Genomic DNA, 16,210 nt, shown 5'->3' with positions numbered 1-16,210 from the left:
TAACTTTGACATAATTACACAAATAGTGATGGGACTAAATGATACCCAAGCACAGGATCATCAGGGATGGAGAAAGGTGCTGTTCTAACATGTGACCTCTTTGTTTCAGTCGGTCCTTTGAACACTTCTGACAGGATGGAGAAGAAAGAATCGAAGATGGTCAACCAGGGCCTGGAGGAAGAGATGGTGAACATACAGATCAAAGCACTGTTCTCCCCTCCAAATTGCACTATATATCCCTAACCATAACCAATCAAATGCTCCAAATTTCCGGTCGTACCCCAATGACTAGATCGGTTCAATATGGCAAAAACATTCACTCTGCCTCCCATAAAGCATGGTGTAGTCATCACAATACAATTGATAGACATACATAATCAAATCCTTTCATATTTGTCCTGCCAACAAACTAAAAGTTGAACAGGAGTGTGTGAGAGAGAGAGAGAGAGAGAGAGAGAGAGAGAGAGACAGAGAGAGAGAGAGAGAGAGAGAGAGAGAGAGAGAGAGAGAGAGAGAGAGAGAGAGAGAGAGAGAGAGAGAGAGAGCCCAGTGTGATAACTGCCATCGGGACAGTGTACATTGCGTCAAGACAGCATGACGTGGAGAATGTGTCTTGCAGTACGACCCCTTTGACCCTATCACTTCCACAATCCTTCAAAAGTGCCACCTTCCCTCTAGTGGGGGTTGTTCTCTGACCCAAATGTGTGCCCATATTCTGTATGTATATGCTCTGTGCTGTAGGAGGTGTGGGGCTATCAGCCCTGCCTGTGGAAGATGGTGCTGGTGGGCGTCGGGGCGGTGTGCAGCGGTGGTCTCCTGCTCCTGCTGCTATACTGGCTGCCAGAGTGGGGAGTGAGAGGGACCTGCACACGGACCTCCGTCAGAGAGGCCCAGACCCTGCTGCTTCGGTCCACGGTACACTCACTGGAGATCTCTCCCCTCTGACATCCTCCAACCGTTTTTTCTCTCCATTTAATGTGAAGCAAATGTATCATCTATGTAGAGCATGTCCATGTATGACATGCAAAATATTCATAAACACTCAGTCATGTGGCCATTGTATCAAGACAGTATTATATTGACTGTAATGACCATCTACCGTATTGACAAGTTGGTGTGTACAATGCTATCATACTGTGTATTTACAATGTGTAAAAGTGACCTGACACAGCTCCATACTGTTCAGGATGAATTCAAGAGGTGGTTCCGGGCCAGGGTGCATGTGATGCTTGCCCCAGGGAAGAGGCCATTTGACAGTGTGGAATTCCAGACTACATTCCATACATCCAGTGGGGATGGAGCACACATCTTTAACCAAGAGGAACAGAAGGGAACATATATCCATCTGGAACCCATACAGGTAGTTCCCTTTGATTACTTACTGTTGATGACTTATACACTGTATACTGATAGCATTGCTATCCCCTGAGCTCAAATCTTCCCCTCTCTCTTTCTTAGATACACTACTTCACCCACCACAGCACCAAATACTACTGGAATGATCTGCTACAGAACTTTGAAGTGTTTAAGTAAGAGTACCACTGCAAACCTAAAGTGCTGATTTAATGTTCTAATTTAACCATTTTGGGAGACTTTAGTAGCCACATGAATACCAGAATTCCATAGAGGTTATTCATCTGTCCAATAGAAGAGAGAGAGTTTCGGTGTGTCTGTGTGTATTACAATGGAGAAGATGACTGTGTGTGCTGCTCTTCTAGAGGTTTGGAAGATATCAGCTTGAGCTGTTCCAGCATCCAGTCTGACCACAGTACAGGTCTCAGCAAACTGCTCCAGGACTACAGGTACTACTCTACCATACAGACACCATTCAGATACCATATAATACAGACACCATACAGACACCATACAGATACCACACCCAAGCTCAGAATCTGTCACTTCAGGTACACAATTTGTTTCTAACATTTGCCTTAACTGGTCATTCAAAACAGTACATACAGTAGTTGGCATTGAACATGTTTAGAAGCAAAGAAATGCTAATTACCTCACAATGCTTCACATAGGAGATTGTTCTTTGAGGTGAATGAAATCGCTGTGAGGGTTCCTTCTGTGTTCAAACTACTCATAAAAGAGGTAGGCTATTGTGTATCCTACTTCTCAAGATGTCTAAAACATACTGTTAATTGTCCATTTACTTCAATGTTAGAAATTGTATAGACAGCCATATAATACTGCTTGATAATCAGTCACTGTCATTCTCCTCAGGTCCTAAATCCCTTCTACATCTTCCAGCTCTTCAGTGTCATCCTCTGGAGCACTGATCAATATTACTACTATGCAGCTGCCATCGTCTTCATGTCTATCATATCAACAGCTACTTCGCTGTACACAGTCAGAAAGGTGGGTGCAGAGCATTCCCTCCCTGAATAAGTAAAACCAGTCATGCTTGTCTTTAGGTACCTCATGTCAGATCCCTACATTTCAGATCACTTACTTTCATAAACCATGTATTGATTACCTGTGTTTGTCTGCTAGAGATGTTGTATGATTTTGTGTATCATGATTGGAAATACTCTCTTTTTTATCTCAGCAATATGTTATGCTCCATGACATGGTGGCGGCCCACAGTATTGTACGTGTTTCAGTGTGTAGAGGAAATGAAGGTATGTCATTATATGCGGGGCAGACATGATAATGTTAGAGCACTATGTGTGCTCGCTTGGTAATGAATACGTTTGCATTCAATTGGTTACATTATCCTTTTTCTGTTGTTATGTTTGCCTTCTGAAGTACTATGCAAGTACAATGTAGTTTATCTGTGCTAATATCATCTCTCATTCTTATGTTAGTAGTGCCTCTTTATTTCTTAGTGTAGACTGTTTATTTCTATTTATTTTGGAAATGGCTGTCTTTAGATTTAGCCATTGGCACCCCGTTTTGCTTTTCTTATGGGCTAAAGTTTGATTTTCCATGATCCAAAACCTTGGAGTCTTGGTGTTGTGTTGAACATAGGAAAAAAAGGAATACTGGATCAACATGTACTGGAAATAATATATATGAGTATTTTTTTCCCTTCCTTGGTTGAATCCAGAGGTTGAGGAGGCCATGTCCACAGATCTGGTCCCTGGTGATGTCGTAATCATCCCAGCCAATGGGATGATCATGCCCTGTGATGCAGCGCTGGTCCACGGAACATGCATCGTCAATGAGAGCATGCTGACAGGTGATACAAACGCTTCTAAAGTTGGTTTAGAAGTGACTTTGTGATATTGTACGCTAACTGCCAACACCACAACAACACTGGTTAGACTCCCAACAATGTTGGATTTTATTCAAATCCTGTTTTGGACTTTTAGATGCAGCCAGTCAATTGTTGAATGATAGAAGTGCAAACCACCTTAAATCAAGCTCTCACTCACCATGCTATGCTATGTAGGGGGAAAACTAATGTACTAAAAATGCAGCATTTCTGCCAGATAGCAAACATGTTGTCTCGGTCTGTACAAAACATAACCAATTTGCAGGCACAGGTATGTTGACACAGTCGAAACATCTTAGGGTAATCTCTATTATTTTCCTGATTTTTAGCAATTAAATAATATTCATCACTTTGGCATTCATATTATGATAACATTCTAATCTACATATTGTGCTGTAACAAACTTTGTGTGCCTCATGATGTGAATAAGTGTCCCACGGATCCTCCATCCTCAGGAGAGAGTGTCCCTGTCACGAAGACCAGCCTGCCTAGCTCTGGAGAGGAGGGGGCCACAACCTACTGCGTGGAGGAACACAAGAGACACACACTATTCTGTGGTACCCACGTCATCCAGACTCGCTTGTACACAAGGGAACTTGTCAAGGCTGTGGTGGTTAGGACTGGTAAGACTGTTGTGTTCTTTTACATTTTTCACTTTGTACAGTGTGTGTCCATCTGGACACTAGGGGGCAGCGGAGATTAACATTCAGGCACGCAGGTGCTTATTATTTCAATAGGACATTTCTATTTAAGTTGTGTGTTTTGTTATTCCTGTGCGGTAGCTTGAGTCTCGCCAGTGGTACGTTCTCTCATGGTCCACTAGGACGTGTTGTGATATATATACCTCTCTAATGGTTCATGTGGGAGGCCTCTAACTGCATATCATCACAAAAGGAACCACAATTTTCAAGTGCTATTCAAGCTCTTATCTTCCCATATGTGTTGTCCCTCAGGCTTCTCTACAGAGAAGGGCCAGCTAGTGCGCTCCATCCTCTACCCAAAGCCCACTGACTTCAAGCTGTACAGAGATGCTTACCTCTTCCTGCTGTGCCTGGTGGCTGTGGCAGGGATCGGCTTCATCTATACTGTAGTCTTCAGTATCATAAACCAGGTACACCGTTCTGTGCTTGTCTGTACATCCATTTAAAGGGTTGATTGCATTTGTGTAGTGCCTTTTCATTGGGTGCTTAGTCATGCAGCTTGCCATTTAGAGTAAATGTCTAGTTCCTTCCCCTTTAAACTCTTGGGTTTGTTGAGCACTTTTCTTCCGTTCATTCTCAGGTTCCAGCGAAAACCATCATCATTGAGGCTCTGGACATCATCACCATCACGGTGCCCCCGGCTCTACCTGCAGCCATGACAGCGGGCATCGTCTATGCCCAGCGCAGGCTGAAACGGATGGGCATCTTCTGCATCAGCCCCCAGAGGATCAACGTGTGTGGGCAGCTCAACCTAGTCTGTTTTGATAAGGTGACCCCCATAGTGCCCCCCCGCCCCCGTGCCCAAAGCACATCAGAAAACATTATGCCAAGTGTCAGGCTGTTTCAATTGCTAGGACATACTGGGTTCCATCGTATCATTTGTAATTGAGGAGTAGTCTAGTTACTGGTGTCGCTTTCCTACATAGACTGGTACTCTCACTGAAGATGGCTTGGATCTTTGGCGTATCCAGAGAGTTGAAAATGGCAGGTGAGAAGGACATGCAGTGTCCAGGTTTTTGCATTTGTAAATGTTTGTCTGCAAGGGGAGTTTTTTTCTGGGCATGGGAGACTACAGCAAAAAGCAAACCATCATTTGGGTTTATTTACTTTAGCGGAGCCTACACTAGCATTAGCATCACTGGGTTAAAAAGGGAAAAATGACTCAAGTGTGATTCTGTATTCTTGTGATTTTTTAATTTAGGTGACCTATCCTTAAGTCACACTCAGTATCACTCAACCTTTCTTTTCCCCCTTCCTTCAGTTTCTTCCCTTCAGAGAATGACCCTGAGAAAGAGAGCCTGGTCAAGTCTAGGTTTGTAGCTTGCATGGCAACTTGCCACGAACTGACTAAGAGTGAGGGAGAACTTTCCGGAGACCCACTGGACCTCAAGATGTTCAATGCTACCGGCTGGGTTAGTCTGTCTCAATGCCATTTCTGTTCTTTTATGGATCTTATACTTATACTATAGTCACATGCCTATAAACCTTAATACAAGAATGACATCCAACATCCAAACTTTCACACTACCAAGTATGAACTGATGTATTGGCCATGCATACTAAGGTAAAGTGCTAGTGTGGGTATTGACACATAAATGTCATTCCCCTCCATTTGTCTGTATACCATACATTTTTTGTGCACAGGAACGCTACGTTGTTGTTGCTTTGTGACAGCACCAAGCCAGCACCTAGTTGCCTAAAACATAAGCAGACAGGTACCCAGGCTAACTCCATCAGGTCAAAAAGGGGCGGTTGGTTCTCGATGGAGAGTTGAGACCTGACATGTTATTGACATGTTACTCAACACCAATAATTGTGATGTATAGATCCTGGAGGAGCCCACAGAGGAGGAAACAGCTCTCCACAATCCCATAATGCCCACTGTTGTGCGGCCACCCAAGCAAATTCTCCCTGAGATCCACCAGAGTGTCAATCACCTAGCCCAGAACATGGTATACTATGGACATACTCTTATACCTCTTAAACCTCCAAATATATGTGTGCCTAACTCATTACATAGTCTGAACTTAGTATACAATATTCATATACCGAGGAGGTTTTAAATGCAAACCTTCTATTTCCTTTCCAGGAGCTATTTGAGTTGTCGGTAAGTAGTCTGGGGCTTTTTCCTCCTGTATCTTGTTTAGATGTATAGAGACAGAAGGAGAGTCAGCCTTTTACACATGTTTCCTTATGGTTATAATTCATCTTGAAGACAACATGCCTGGTTAGAACCTGGTTAGATTTGTGATTACCTCAAGAAATTAAGGAATGCATTTGAAGGAATTGAGACTTGGACTGACAGATGGACCTGTTGGTTGACTTAGTGGTTCTCATCTTGTCTTCCTGTCTTTCCTCCAGCAGTCCTATGAGATTGGGATAGTTCGCCAGTTCCCGTTCTCCTCGGTGCTCCAGAGGATGAGTGTGGTGGTCAGGAGGCTCGGGGAGGAACACATGGACTCCTACCTCAAGGGGGCGCCAGAGGTTGTGTCCAGCCTCTGCAGAGAGGAGACAGGTCAGCCATCTACTAAACCCCTGAATAGAGGTTGAAACGGGCCTAACATTTCAAGCCCAGTCTGTGGATGTGACACCCTAGCCCAACAGAGGAGAAAACTGTTCACTAGGAAGAGTGGAGAGAGAGAGACTGCTTGAATACTCACCTTAGTTACTTACTATCAAGAACTGTATTTACTGCACCTAACGTTTTCTGGAAATATAGAAGGTTTTTCATTGATGCCAATAGTTCTCTATATAAAAAAAGGCTTCACACTTTCAATTGATCTTATACTCTTTGCAGGTGCTGGCATGCCAGAGAGCATGACAGGGGAGAGGCAGATTAGGGAATTGGAAATGTTTATACAATGTTAACGCTACCTGGAAACACAATTTACTAGGACTGATAGAAATAGCGAGAGAATGTAAAAAGGTGCTCAAATACCAAACTAAATGATACTCATTATTTCTGCAGGCAATGTATTACAGTGCCCTGTGTAAACAATGGGACAGTAAAGCATTTTATTTTTCATTAAAAAAACAACAACCGAATTTTAATATTTGTTCTATTTATTATCAAGTTAAAGTAGAGACTCAACTTTTATTTGAGGGTATTTGTGTACGATTATTAATTATAATTATACTATATGTAACTATATTATAACATGTCTGGATATAAGATTGGGCAGGTTTAAGGAATATAGTTGTATTGCATTGCATTATGCAGACTGATGGAATTTTTTGTCATCTTTTTGCTTAAACCTATTCCATCCTCTCAGATCTACCCAAGTGCCCTTACAGTGTTGATTTATTCTGCTCCATCTCTCTCTCCCCTGTAGTACCAAAGAGTTTCCCAGAGACACTGGAGGCGTACACCAGGCAAGGGTTCAGAGTGATCGCCCTGGCACATCGCCAGCTAGAGGCCAAGCTCTCCTGGCACAAAGTTCAGAACCTCAACAGGTACAGTACATATATATAAATATATAATAATATATACTATTTAGCTGACACTTTTATCCAAAGCGACTTACATTGCAGTAAGTGCATACATGTGTCAGTATATTATGGTCCCAGCGTGAATCAAACCCACAACCTAAGTGTTGAGCGGGAATCAAACCCACATCCTAAGCGTTGTTAGCGCCATGCTCTACCAACTTAGGGATAAACTCACTGGCTGCGTCAACCTCGCCTTACCTCAGCAGCACGTGTGAGTTTCATTTAGGCGCCCATGTTAACGGTATAGAGCCGCCACATAGCCCGAGTGAGAGGCGCTCTCACGCCCGCCTGATGCTGGCTCCTGCGACTCGCTCGCTACTGAGTCAATAAGGGAACAGGTGTCCAAGAGGAATCTTATCCTTTCGAGGCATTCTTGATTTTGCAATTATAATATTTATTATAATATTATATTATGCACTCAAATTAAAACAGTATTTAGAATATCTATGAGCCAGGAGAGACTGAAATCCATGGCTCAGATTTGTCTTGTGAGAATATGCATGTTTTTTGGTCCTGACATAAATCAATTCTCTTTCTTATGCCCTCCAGGGCTGTAATTGAGACCAATATGGAGTTCCTAGGACTCATAATCATGCAAAACAAGCTCAAAGAAGAGACTGCTGGGGTTTTAGCAGACTTACGACGTGCTAACATTTGCACTGTGATGGTTACAGGTAAGGCAACCTCATTCATAACAATACAAATGTTATCAGATAACAGGTTACAGATAACGTGCAGCTGTTGTTAATCTTGGAGATTTGTAAAGGATCTAGCTACTTACGGCTAACTCACCCCTACTACATCTATACTGATATCAATGTAAGTGTAGCATCTTGTTTCCTCCATCTCTCTCTCTCTCTCTCTCTCTCTCTCTCTCTCTCTCTCTCTCTCTCTCTCTCTCCTCTGTGTCTCTCCTCTCTGTCTCTCTCTCTCTGTCTCTCTCTCTCTGTCTCTCTCTCTCTTTCTCTGTATCTCTCTCTCTCCCTGTCTGTGTGTGGTATCTCTCTCTCTCTCTCTCTCTCTCCCTGTCTGTGTGTGTGTCTCTCTCTCTCCCTCCCTCTCCCTCCCTCTCTCTCTCTCCCTCTCTCTCTCTCTCTCTCTCCCTCTCTCTCTCTCTCCCTGTCTGTGTGTGTGTCTCTCTCTCTCTCTCCCTCCCTCTCCCTCCCCCCCCCCCCCTCTCTCTCTCTCTCTCTCTCTCTCTCTCTCTCTCTCTCTCTCTCTCTCTCTCTCTCTCTGTAGGTGACAATATGCTGACAGCCATATCAGTAGCCAGAAACTGTGGGATGATAACCCCTCATGAGAGGGTCATCATTGCAGATGCCTTGCCTCCTAAAGAAACCCAGCCTGCCCAGATCAACTGGCATTACACAGAGAATGCCACTCAGCTGAACAAGGACAACCACACGGTGTGGGGAGAAGAGCAGTCTAGGACATCTGGATCATATTTGAGTTGTGCTTGATTTAGCTTGGAGTTTATTTTTTGGAACCTTTCTATTGGTTGCATTGTACTAATCAAAACTAAATCAAAGGTTGCTCAAGTATTTGAAAGTATCTACAGTAACATACTAAGGATTTGTATGTATTTGAATTGACCCAGGTCTGGAGGATATGGACTAGATTTACTAGACACAGAGTATAAACACACATTTCTTGTTAAGCAGGTCTCCCTCGCAAAGGGATTTAATCTCAAATGACTTCTTGGTTAGGTAAATGGTGATAGAAAAACAGACTGAGTGTGTAGTGATGTTACACAGTCTCACTTTCCTTTTGGTATTAAGGTGAATGACCTGTAATGGACGCTCACGTCCTCCCTTTTCTATGTTGTTCCCAAGTCAGTGCAGATCAGCCTTGAGGATGTGGCCTATGATGAGGAGCATCCCAAGCAGCAGGACCAGCGCTATCACTTTGCCATGAGTGGCAGGTCCTTCGCCGTAATTACAGAGCACTTCCCCGACCTGGTCCAAAAGGTCAGAACTTAATTATACTTGCTTCTTTTGACTAACAGGAAATTCGGATAATAGGAAACACACATTTTTTGTTTTCATTGAGTTGTGTTCCCTATAGAAAATGATAGAAGAGCAAACAGTACTGATGTAATATTGTGGAAGTGGTGCATTACATGTAACTGTTTAGAAATGTCATTTAATTTCATTTATTATTATACAGGAAAAGTAAAAGTAACATTGCAGATGTTAAAATGTGTTACCTTTAGACTGGCCTGACTCAGTTAAAACTGGTTTGCAGCAGGTTCCTCTTCTGCAACATACAAGACAGAATCACATAAATAATACAAAAGGTACAATCGGGAACAATCACATGACATTGTGGTGGGTGTGTGCTTTTGGTGCCGCTGTAGCTGGTGCTGTGTGCCACCGTGTTTGCCCGCATGGCTCCTGATCAGAAAACCCAGCTGGTGGAGGTCCTGCAGAGTGTCGAGTGAGTATTCTCTTCCATCACTGAACTGCAGTATCAATATTATATATACTGGCACATTTCCATTGGCCAGTGAACACATTCTGTTTTATAGGCATTTCTTGTTTCGTTTCTGCAGCTACACTGTGGGGATGTGTGGAGATGGAGCTAATGACTGCGGTGTAAGTATGATGTTGTCTGATCTACTGTATGTTAGGGTTAGATTTGTTGAAGATTTGTTTCCCCAAGAGTTTACTGGGAACACAATCAGTGACATGCACCCCCCCCCCCCTCTCTCTCTGTCATCTCCAGGCCCTGAAGAGGGCTCACATTGGGATCTCCTTGTCAGAACTGGAGGCCTCTGTAGCCTCCCCCTTCACCTCCTCCACCTCCAACATCTCCTGTGTACCCAACCTCATCAGGTACTGTAGTATAATATCACTTAACACCATAGGCCTCGCCATCTAGAATGAACATAATGAATGCATTTTAAGAGAGAGCTTGAGTGCTCTCATTGGCAGGGTATGTGGCTAAGGAGGTGTGTACAGTTAGGCTATGCCATTTAATATAGAGAACAAGACAAGACTTGGCAAATAAAGTGTATAACAAAAAGGTTTGGACAACCGGGAACAAGTTGCCAACCAATCAAAATGTTTTTATTATTATTATTATTTTAAAAACTTTTATTCAGAAAAGTTAGGTAATTAGGTAGTAGTGGGGATTACTCACCGAATCCATTGTATTGCAATATTTTGGCTTGACTAGCGAGTCCGTCATTGATTTTCAAAAACGTTGACATTTATTTATATTTTTCAGAATAAAAGTCTGAACGGTCTGGATGTATATGTGTCTCTCCTCAGGGAGGGCCGTGCTGCTCTCATCACCTCCTTCTCCGTGTTCAAGTTCATGGCCTTGTACAGTATCATCCAGTACCTCAGTGTGACCCTCCTCTACTCTGTAAGTACTGCACCCAGATCAGTCAATACTTCTGTAGTAAACTTGCAGACCTCATCACTGCTGATTTGAGATCAGATGACCTTTAAAACATCTTGGGTTGTGGTTATCCTGTCTCCTTCTGTCCTAGATCCTCAGCAACCTTGGAGACTTCCAGTTCCTCTTCATTGACGTTGCCATCATTCTGATCCTCGCCTTTACAAGTGAGTCGTTGTCTTGTTGTTCTTGTTGTTGTTGTTTCTTCTTCTTCTTCTTCTTCTTCTTCTTCTTCTCCTTCTCCTTCTCCTTCTCCTTCTCCTTCTTCTTCTCCTTCTCCTTCTTCTTCTTCTTCTCCTTCTCCTTCTCCTTCTTCTTCTTCTTCTTCTTCTTCTTCTCCTTCTCCTTCTTCTTCTTCTTCTTTTTCTTCTTCTTCTTCTTCTTTATTAGCTTCTTTATTAGCACATAATACCACCATCAACTGAACATATACCGTATGTGCAATCAATAGATCTCTCAAATACCATGATTATATCCTACCACAGTCTACACATCACATCATACAGTGTTTTTCCTGATTCGGGTAGGCTACTGTACACGTGTCAAGAAAACATTCATGATTGGTCATAAAAAGTGCCTCTCACAATGTGCCTCGATAAAAAATCCACTCTGACAACATTGCACTGTTATAATCAAAATACCCAAAATATATTATACAATTCCCATGTATTTTCTCCAATCCCACCCCTGATTATTGCCTGTGCATGTCCCCCCCCCCAGTGAGTCTGAACCCCGCGGGGAAAGAGCTGGTGGCTCAGCGGCCCCCGTCCAGTCTGATCTCAGGACCTCTGCTGTTCTCAGTGTTGACCCAGATCCTCACCTGCCTGGCCTTCCAGGTGCTGGCCTTTCTCTGGGTCAGAGAACAGAGCTGGTACGAGAAGTGGACGGCCCACTCTGAGTGAGTATTGCTGCCACTGCAAGAGGCCAAATGCACAGAAGAAATTGTTTGGGATGGGAGGAATTGTATTGATTTTGTCTGCAAAAATTGGAATGGGGGAATGGAGAAAGGAACCCGAAATAATTGACACCTTAGGCCTCTTTTTTCACTCTCAATTTTTCCTGTAAGAAAACCAAAAACGTGCCTTTCTTTAACAGTGCTTAAACCTCTCTTCAACAGTGCTTGTAATATTTCCACTGGCAGTATCTCCCACGGTCTCAATCTAACATCCCACAACGACCACAAAAATATAAAAAACTATGAGAACACCACTCTCTTCTATGTGTCATCCTTCCAATACCTGGCGGTAGCCATCATCTTCTCCAAGGGCAAGCCTTTCAGACAGCCAACATACAAAAACTGTGAGTTGTAAAACTGTGAATTGTATACAGTGCCTATAGAAAGTCATCATACCCCTTCACTTTTTCCACATTTTGTTGTGTTATAGACTCATTTTAAAATGGATTATATAAAAGAAAATGTCATCAAAATGTCATCAAAATGTCATCAATCCACACACAACATAACACATTGAGCAAATGGAGAGGAACAACACTGCTCAGGAATGTGACCCTGAGGCCTGGGGAGACTTACACAAATCTTGAACAAGTTGGATGGTGGAGAGGAAAAAGCACAGTCGATGGGACAACATCATCTCAGTCACTCTACAAAATTGATCTATAACCAAGTGGCCAAAGATAATCCCTTAATGGAAAAATAATCTATCTCATATCCATAATTGTGTTTGCAACAATGAATTCAAGTGATACAGCAAATAAAGTGGCTGGAAATGTGTTTATTTGTTTTTACTATAAAGAATTAAGTTTAGTGCAAATAGAGCACATCTGCACCATCTCTCGTGTGAAGAATAGTGGTAGCTGCAGGGTAGTTATGGGTATATTTGTCACTGGCATGGACTGAGTTTGTCAGTATCAAGAGAACATTCTAAGAGAGAGACCCTATAAAAACAAAGATATTGATTCCAAAATTACATAAACTATTATCCTTGCATGAAGATGAACTCAGTTCAACTTATTGAGTGATTTGTAGATGACATTTTTGCATTTTAGCTAATTTTCAGAGTGGGTATGAGTACTTATCCAATGAGGTATTTCTGTGTTTCAATTTTAATAACATCTTTCTAAAAGCTTGTTTTCACTTTGTCATTATTGGGTATTGTGTGTGTATTGATGACAATTTTTATTTTATTTAATCAATTTTAAATTGAGTCTATAACACAACAAAATGTGGAAAAAGTGAAGGGGTGTGATGACTTTCTGTAGGCATTGTATGAATCCCCACACAGCAACTACATGTACATTTGAGAGCCCATTGTGTTGTAGGAGTACAGTAGTAACTATGGATTCTAAGAGTCACAGTGGTCGATGATATGTACCGTAGATAGATATGTAGCCTAATACAGAAGTGTAATTATACACAAGTTAGCATAATATTGTTGCATTAGAAGTAATGAAGTAGAGGGACCCTGTCAGCATGCCACAAATGTATCATTTGGGCAAACCACCACTGATTCATCAGTAACTTCAGTTAAATCACCAAGCGTGGAAGCAGAATGACTGGATGTCATTTTGTTCTCTATCATGTGTCACTAGGGCCGTTTATGCTGTCCTGTCTGGGCCTATACCTCTTTCTCTTCCTCATCGTGCTGTATCCTGTGCCTGCGATTGACCGCTTCCTTGAGGTGAGTGATACACAGAACAACCACCATTGCTCCACACGATTCGATGATTTCCCGACCTGTGATGAGTTCTGAAGCCGTCTATCTAGCGAGCTAACTCCATCCCACTGCACTTTCTCCCCTCAGATTGTGTGTGTTCCCCATGAATGGCGCATCACAGTGGTCATCATCGTCATGGTGAATGCAGCTGTGTCTGTCCTACTGGAGGTATGTGACAGGGCCTTGTGAGGAAGTTCATTGTCTTTGCTCATAACCTGATCAACCCATATTACTATATGATCAGCAGCCAACTTGTTTTCCTCCTGCACAATGAAACCTCCCGTAGACTTTGGTCCTTGACATCATCTTATGGAGGTTGGTGTTCAGCCGAGACAAGCAGCAGGGCAGCCATGACACGGCCTCCGCTGCTCACACACCTCAGGTTGGGCATATTTACCCCTTTCTGTCCTTTTGTGGTTAGCTTCTTTCATTTCCTGCTCTGCCTCCCCTCCCACAATGCATGCAGTTCAGCTGGTTTTATTTCACATTTGTTTTAGTTTTTTGATGATTCTGAAATGAAGTAAAAGGTAAAGCAAGTGATGCTTACAGTGGTGCACAGCTCATCCATCGCTGCTAAAGCATTCAAAGTCATTGATCACCTACGCCTAAATGATTGGAATAGATCTTTGCCAGGAATCCATCAATTATCATAAACCCATTTCAATTGCAACAAATATGACATTCAGAAGCAATTGAAAAAAACAACCATTAACGGCGTGTATGTTTTCTCTTCAATGTATGCGTGTGTGTGTGCTGTTCCCAGTCGGCCAACGATCGCTGGGGCTCGGCGTTCCTCTCTTGGCTCTTCTGTCAGAGGTGGAGGAGGAACACCCCGCGGGCGCGTTATGTACACCTGGCCCAGGAGCTGCAGGAGGACCCCGACTGGCCCCCCAGACCCACCACCATCACCTACGCCAGCCTTACCCCCCACCACCACCACGCCGCGGTCATGTGACAAGAAGAAGACCGCACCCCAGGGCCTCTCTAAGCACATGCTCATGATGGCCTCGTCACATCCACTACCCAGTCTGCTGTGAACCTTGTGAACTACTCAACACCAGCATGGATACTTGACAAGTCTGTCTCCTGGACCAAAACTGCACCACTGAGACCTGTCCCTATGTGGGCTGGCCACTCACTCTACATTTTGCTGTCTGAGCCATAGTGAACAGAGTCAGAGAAGATAGTGCCATTACCTAGTGGGCAATGTAGAGGGCTTCCACTCATGACTGGTTGATCCCTTTATATTAATCTTGACAAAGACTAAGAACAATGAAATCTTCCACTAACAGTTTCTCGCCTGTCTTGATTGCTGCTGTAACGTGTGCCAATGTCAAGAGAGAAAGGGTGTGTTACTGTAACAGGACCTTATTGAGAAATAGAGAAACTAATCTCTTATTAACACACCCAAATGCTTCTATTGATTGATTGAAAACCTTTATTGTCCCCAATGGGGAAATTTTGTTGTCAAACAGCTCAGTTAGGGCAGAAAACATTCAGTACAGAAAACAGAAAAACATTCAATAAAATACATAAAACAGTGCAGGCTCAATAAGTAAAAAGTTCCAAAAGTTCCATCCATGCTAATTATGAATGTCATGAGTGGTACAGATGAAAGCACAGGTGGGTATACCTGCTGGGCATTGCTGCCTGTCGCACCTCCGACGGTGCCAGTGGGCTGACTGCAGGGTCGTCAGCCGGGAGCCACCCTTCACTGATGTTTCGCTCCTTTAATCCCGGAACATCTCAAGGTGGTGGAGCAGTGACAGGGACGTCTCCCTGCCACTCCCTGCAGCCAGCCCTAGGATCCTCCTTTCCCCCACGCCTTGTCCTTTCTTCTGAGCCAGAGCCAGAAGCTCCCTTGTTCAGCCTCCTCCGCCAGGTCTTTGAGCGCCTTTCTCAGCTTGGATCCTGTGATCCCCAGCGACCTCAGGAGCCGCTGTGTAGATGTTCCTGTATAGCCTCTGCACCCAACTTCCACAGGATAGGTGACTGCCCTCCACCCTGCTTGCGAGCACGCAGCTGCCAAGTCTGTGTACTTTTCCTTCTTTCTCTCGAAGGCAGCCTCCATCCCCTCTTCCCATGGAACGGTCAGCTCCACCATGATGACTGTCCTCATCGGGGTAGACCAGAGTACGACATCTGGCCGAAGGGAGGTTGATGTGATCTCGTGTGGGAACTTCAGCTGTCGATCGAGGTCAGCTCTCATGTTCCACTCTCCTCCAGGAGACAGGAGGGACCACTGCTTCGTGCTGCTGCCCTGACTTTCTCCCCCTTGCCGGACAAACTGGATCCGCTGCTGTGATGTGACTGGGCTGCTCTTGTTTGATTCCAGTCTGCGTGCTTCCAGAATTTCTGCTAGTTTGCGCAGCACCCGGTCGTGCCGCCATCTGTACCGACCCTGCGTCAGTCCCGCCTTGCATCCAGAGAGGATGTGTCGCAAGTTTGGGTTGTTGGCGTTGCAGAGTTGGCAGGTCTCCTCTGTGCCGTACCAGAGGTGCAGGTTCCGGGAACTGGGAAGGGTGTCGTAGGTAATGTATTTGACAATATTCAATAACATTCCAATGCCCTGCAGGCTATTTGAGGTTGGCCACTGCCTCTCTTCCCTACTCCATGCTGCCTCCACCACACTATACTTTCCCCTCACCCACACACTGCATACACCACTGACCCTATATACTTCCACACCCCACACAATTCTGTCTATAGCTTTATGTAGTTTA

General features: G+C 43.8%; 1 protein-coding gene across 1 annotated transcript; it reads left to right on the top strand.

Moving 5' to 3' along the window:
- Positions 1-135: 135 nt before the first annotated feature.
- Positions 136-14,442, top strand: LOC308163567 (polyamine-transporting ATPase 13A3-like; the record flags this gene model as incomplete). The annotated part of the gene is made up of 32 exons (XM_080537738.1): positions 136-186; positions 742-915; positions 1,187-1,360; positions 1,459-1,529; positions 1,719-1,802; positions 2,025-2,094; positions 2,227-2,361; positions 2,552-2,624; positions 3,053-3,184; positions 3,676-3,843; positions 4,174-4,331; positions 4,502-4,690; positions 4,848-4,909; positions 5,183-5,333; positions 5,748-5,873; positions 6,011-6,028; positions 6,283-6,436; positions 7,254-7,374; positions 7,960-8,084; positions 8,650-8,816; positions 9,243-9,377; positions 9,767-9,846; positions 9,962-10,004; positions 10,135-10,244; positions 10,683-10,779; positions 10,907-10,979; positions 11,533-11,710; positions 11,930-12,111; positions 13,363-13,451; positions 13,575-13,655; positions 13,774-13,869; positions 14,251-14,442. The coding sequence occupies 32 exons, from the start codon at positions 136-138 to the stop codon at positions 14,440-14,442; spliced, it is 3,759 nt and encodes a 1,252-aa protein (XP_080393864.1).
- Positions 14,443-16,210: the final 1,768 nt, after the last annotated feature.

The sequence above is a fragment of the Nansenia antarctica genome, assembly GCF_963989245.1.
Source record: "Nansenia antarctica genome assembly, chromosome: 8".
Classification (NCBI taxonomy): domain Eukaryota; kingdom Metazoa; phylum Chordata; class Actinopteri; order Argentiniformes; family Microstomatidae; genus Nansenia; species Nansenia antarctica.
Note: the sequence above shows the minus strand (reverse complement) of the source record. Positions and strands in the feature narration are given on the sequence as shown.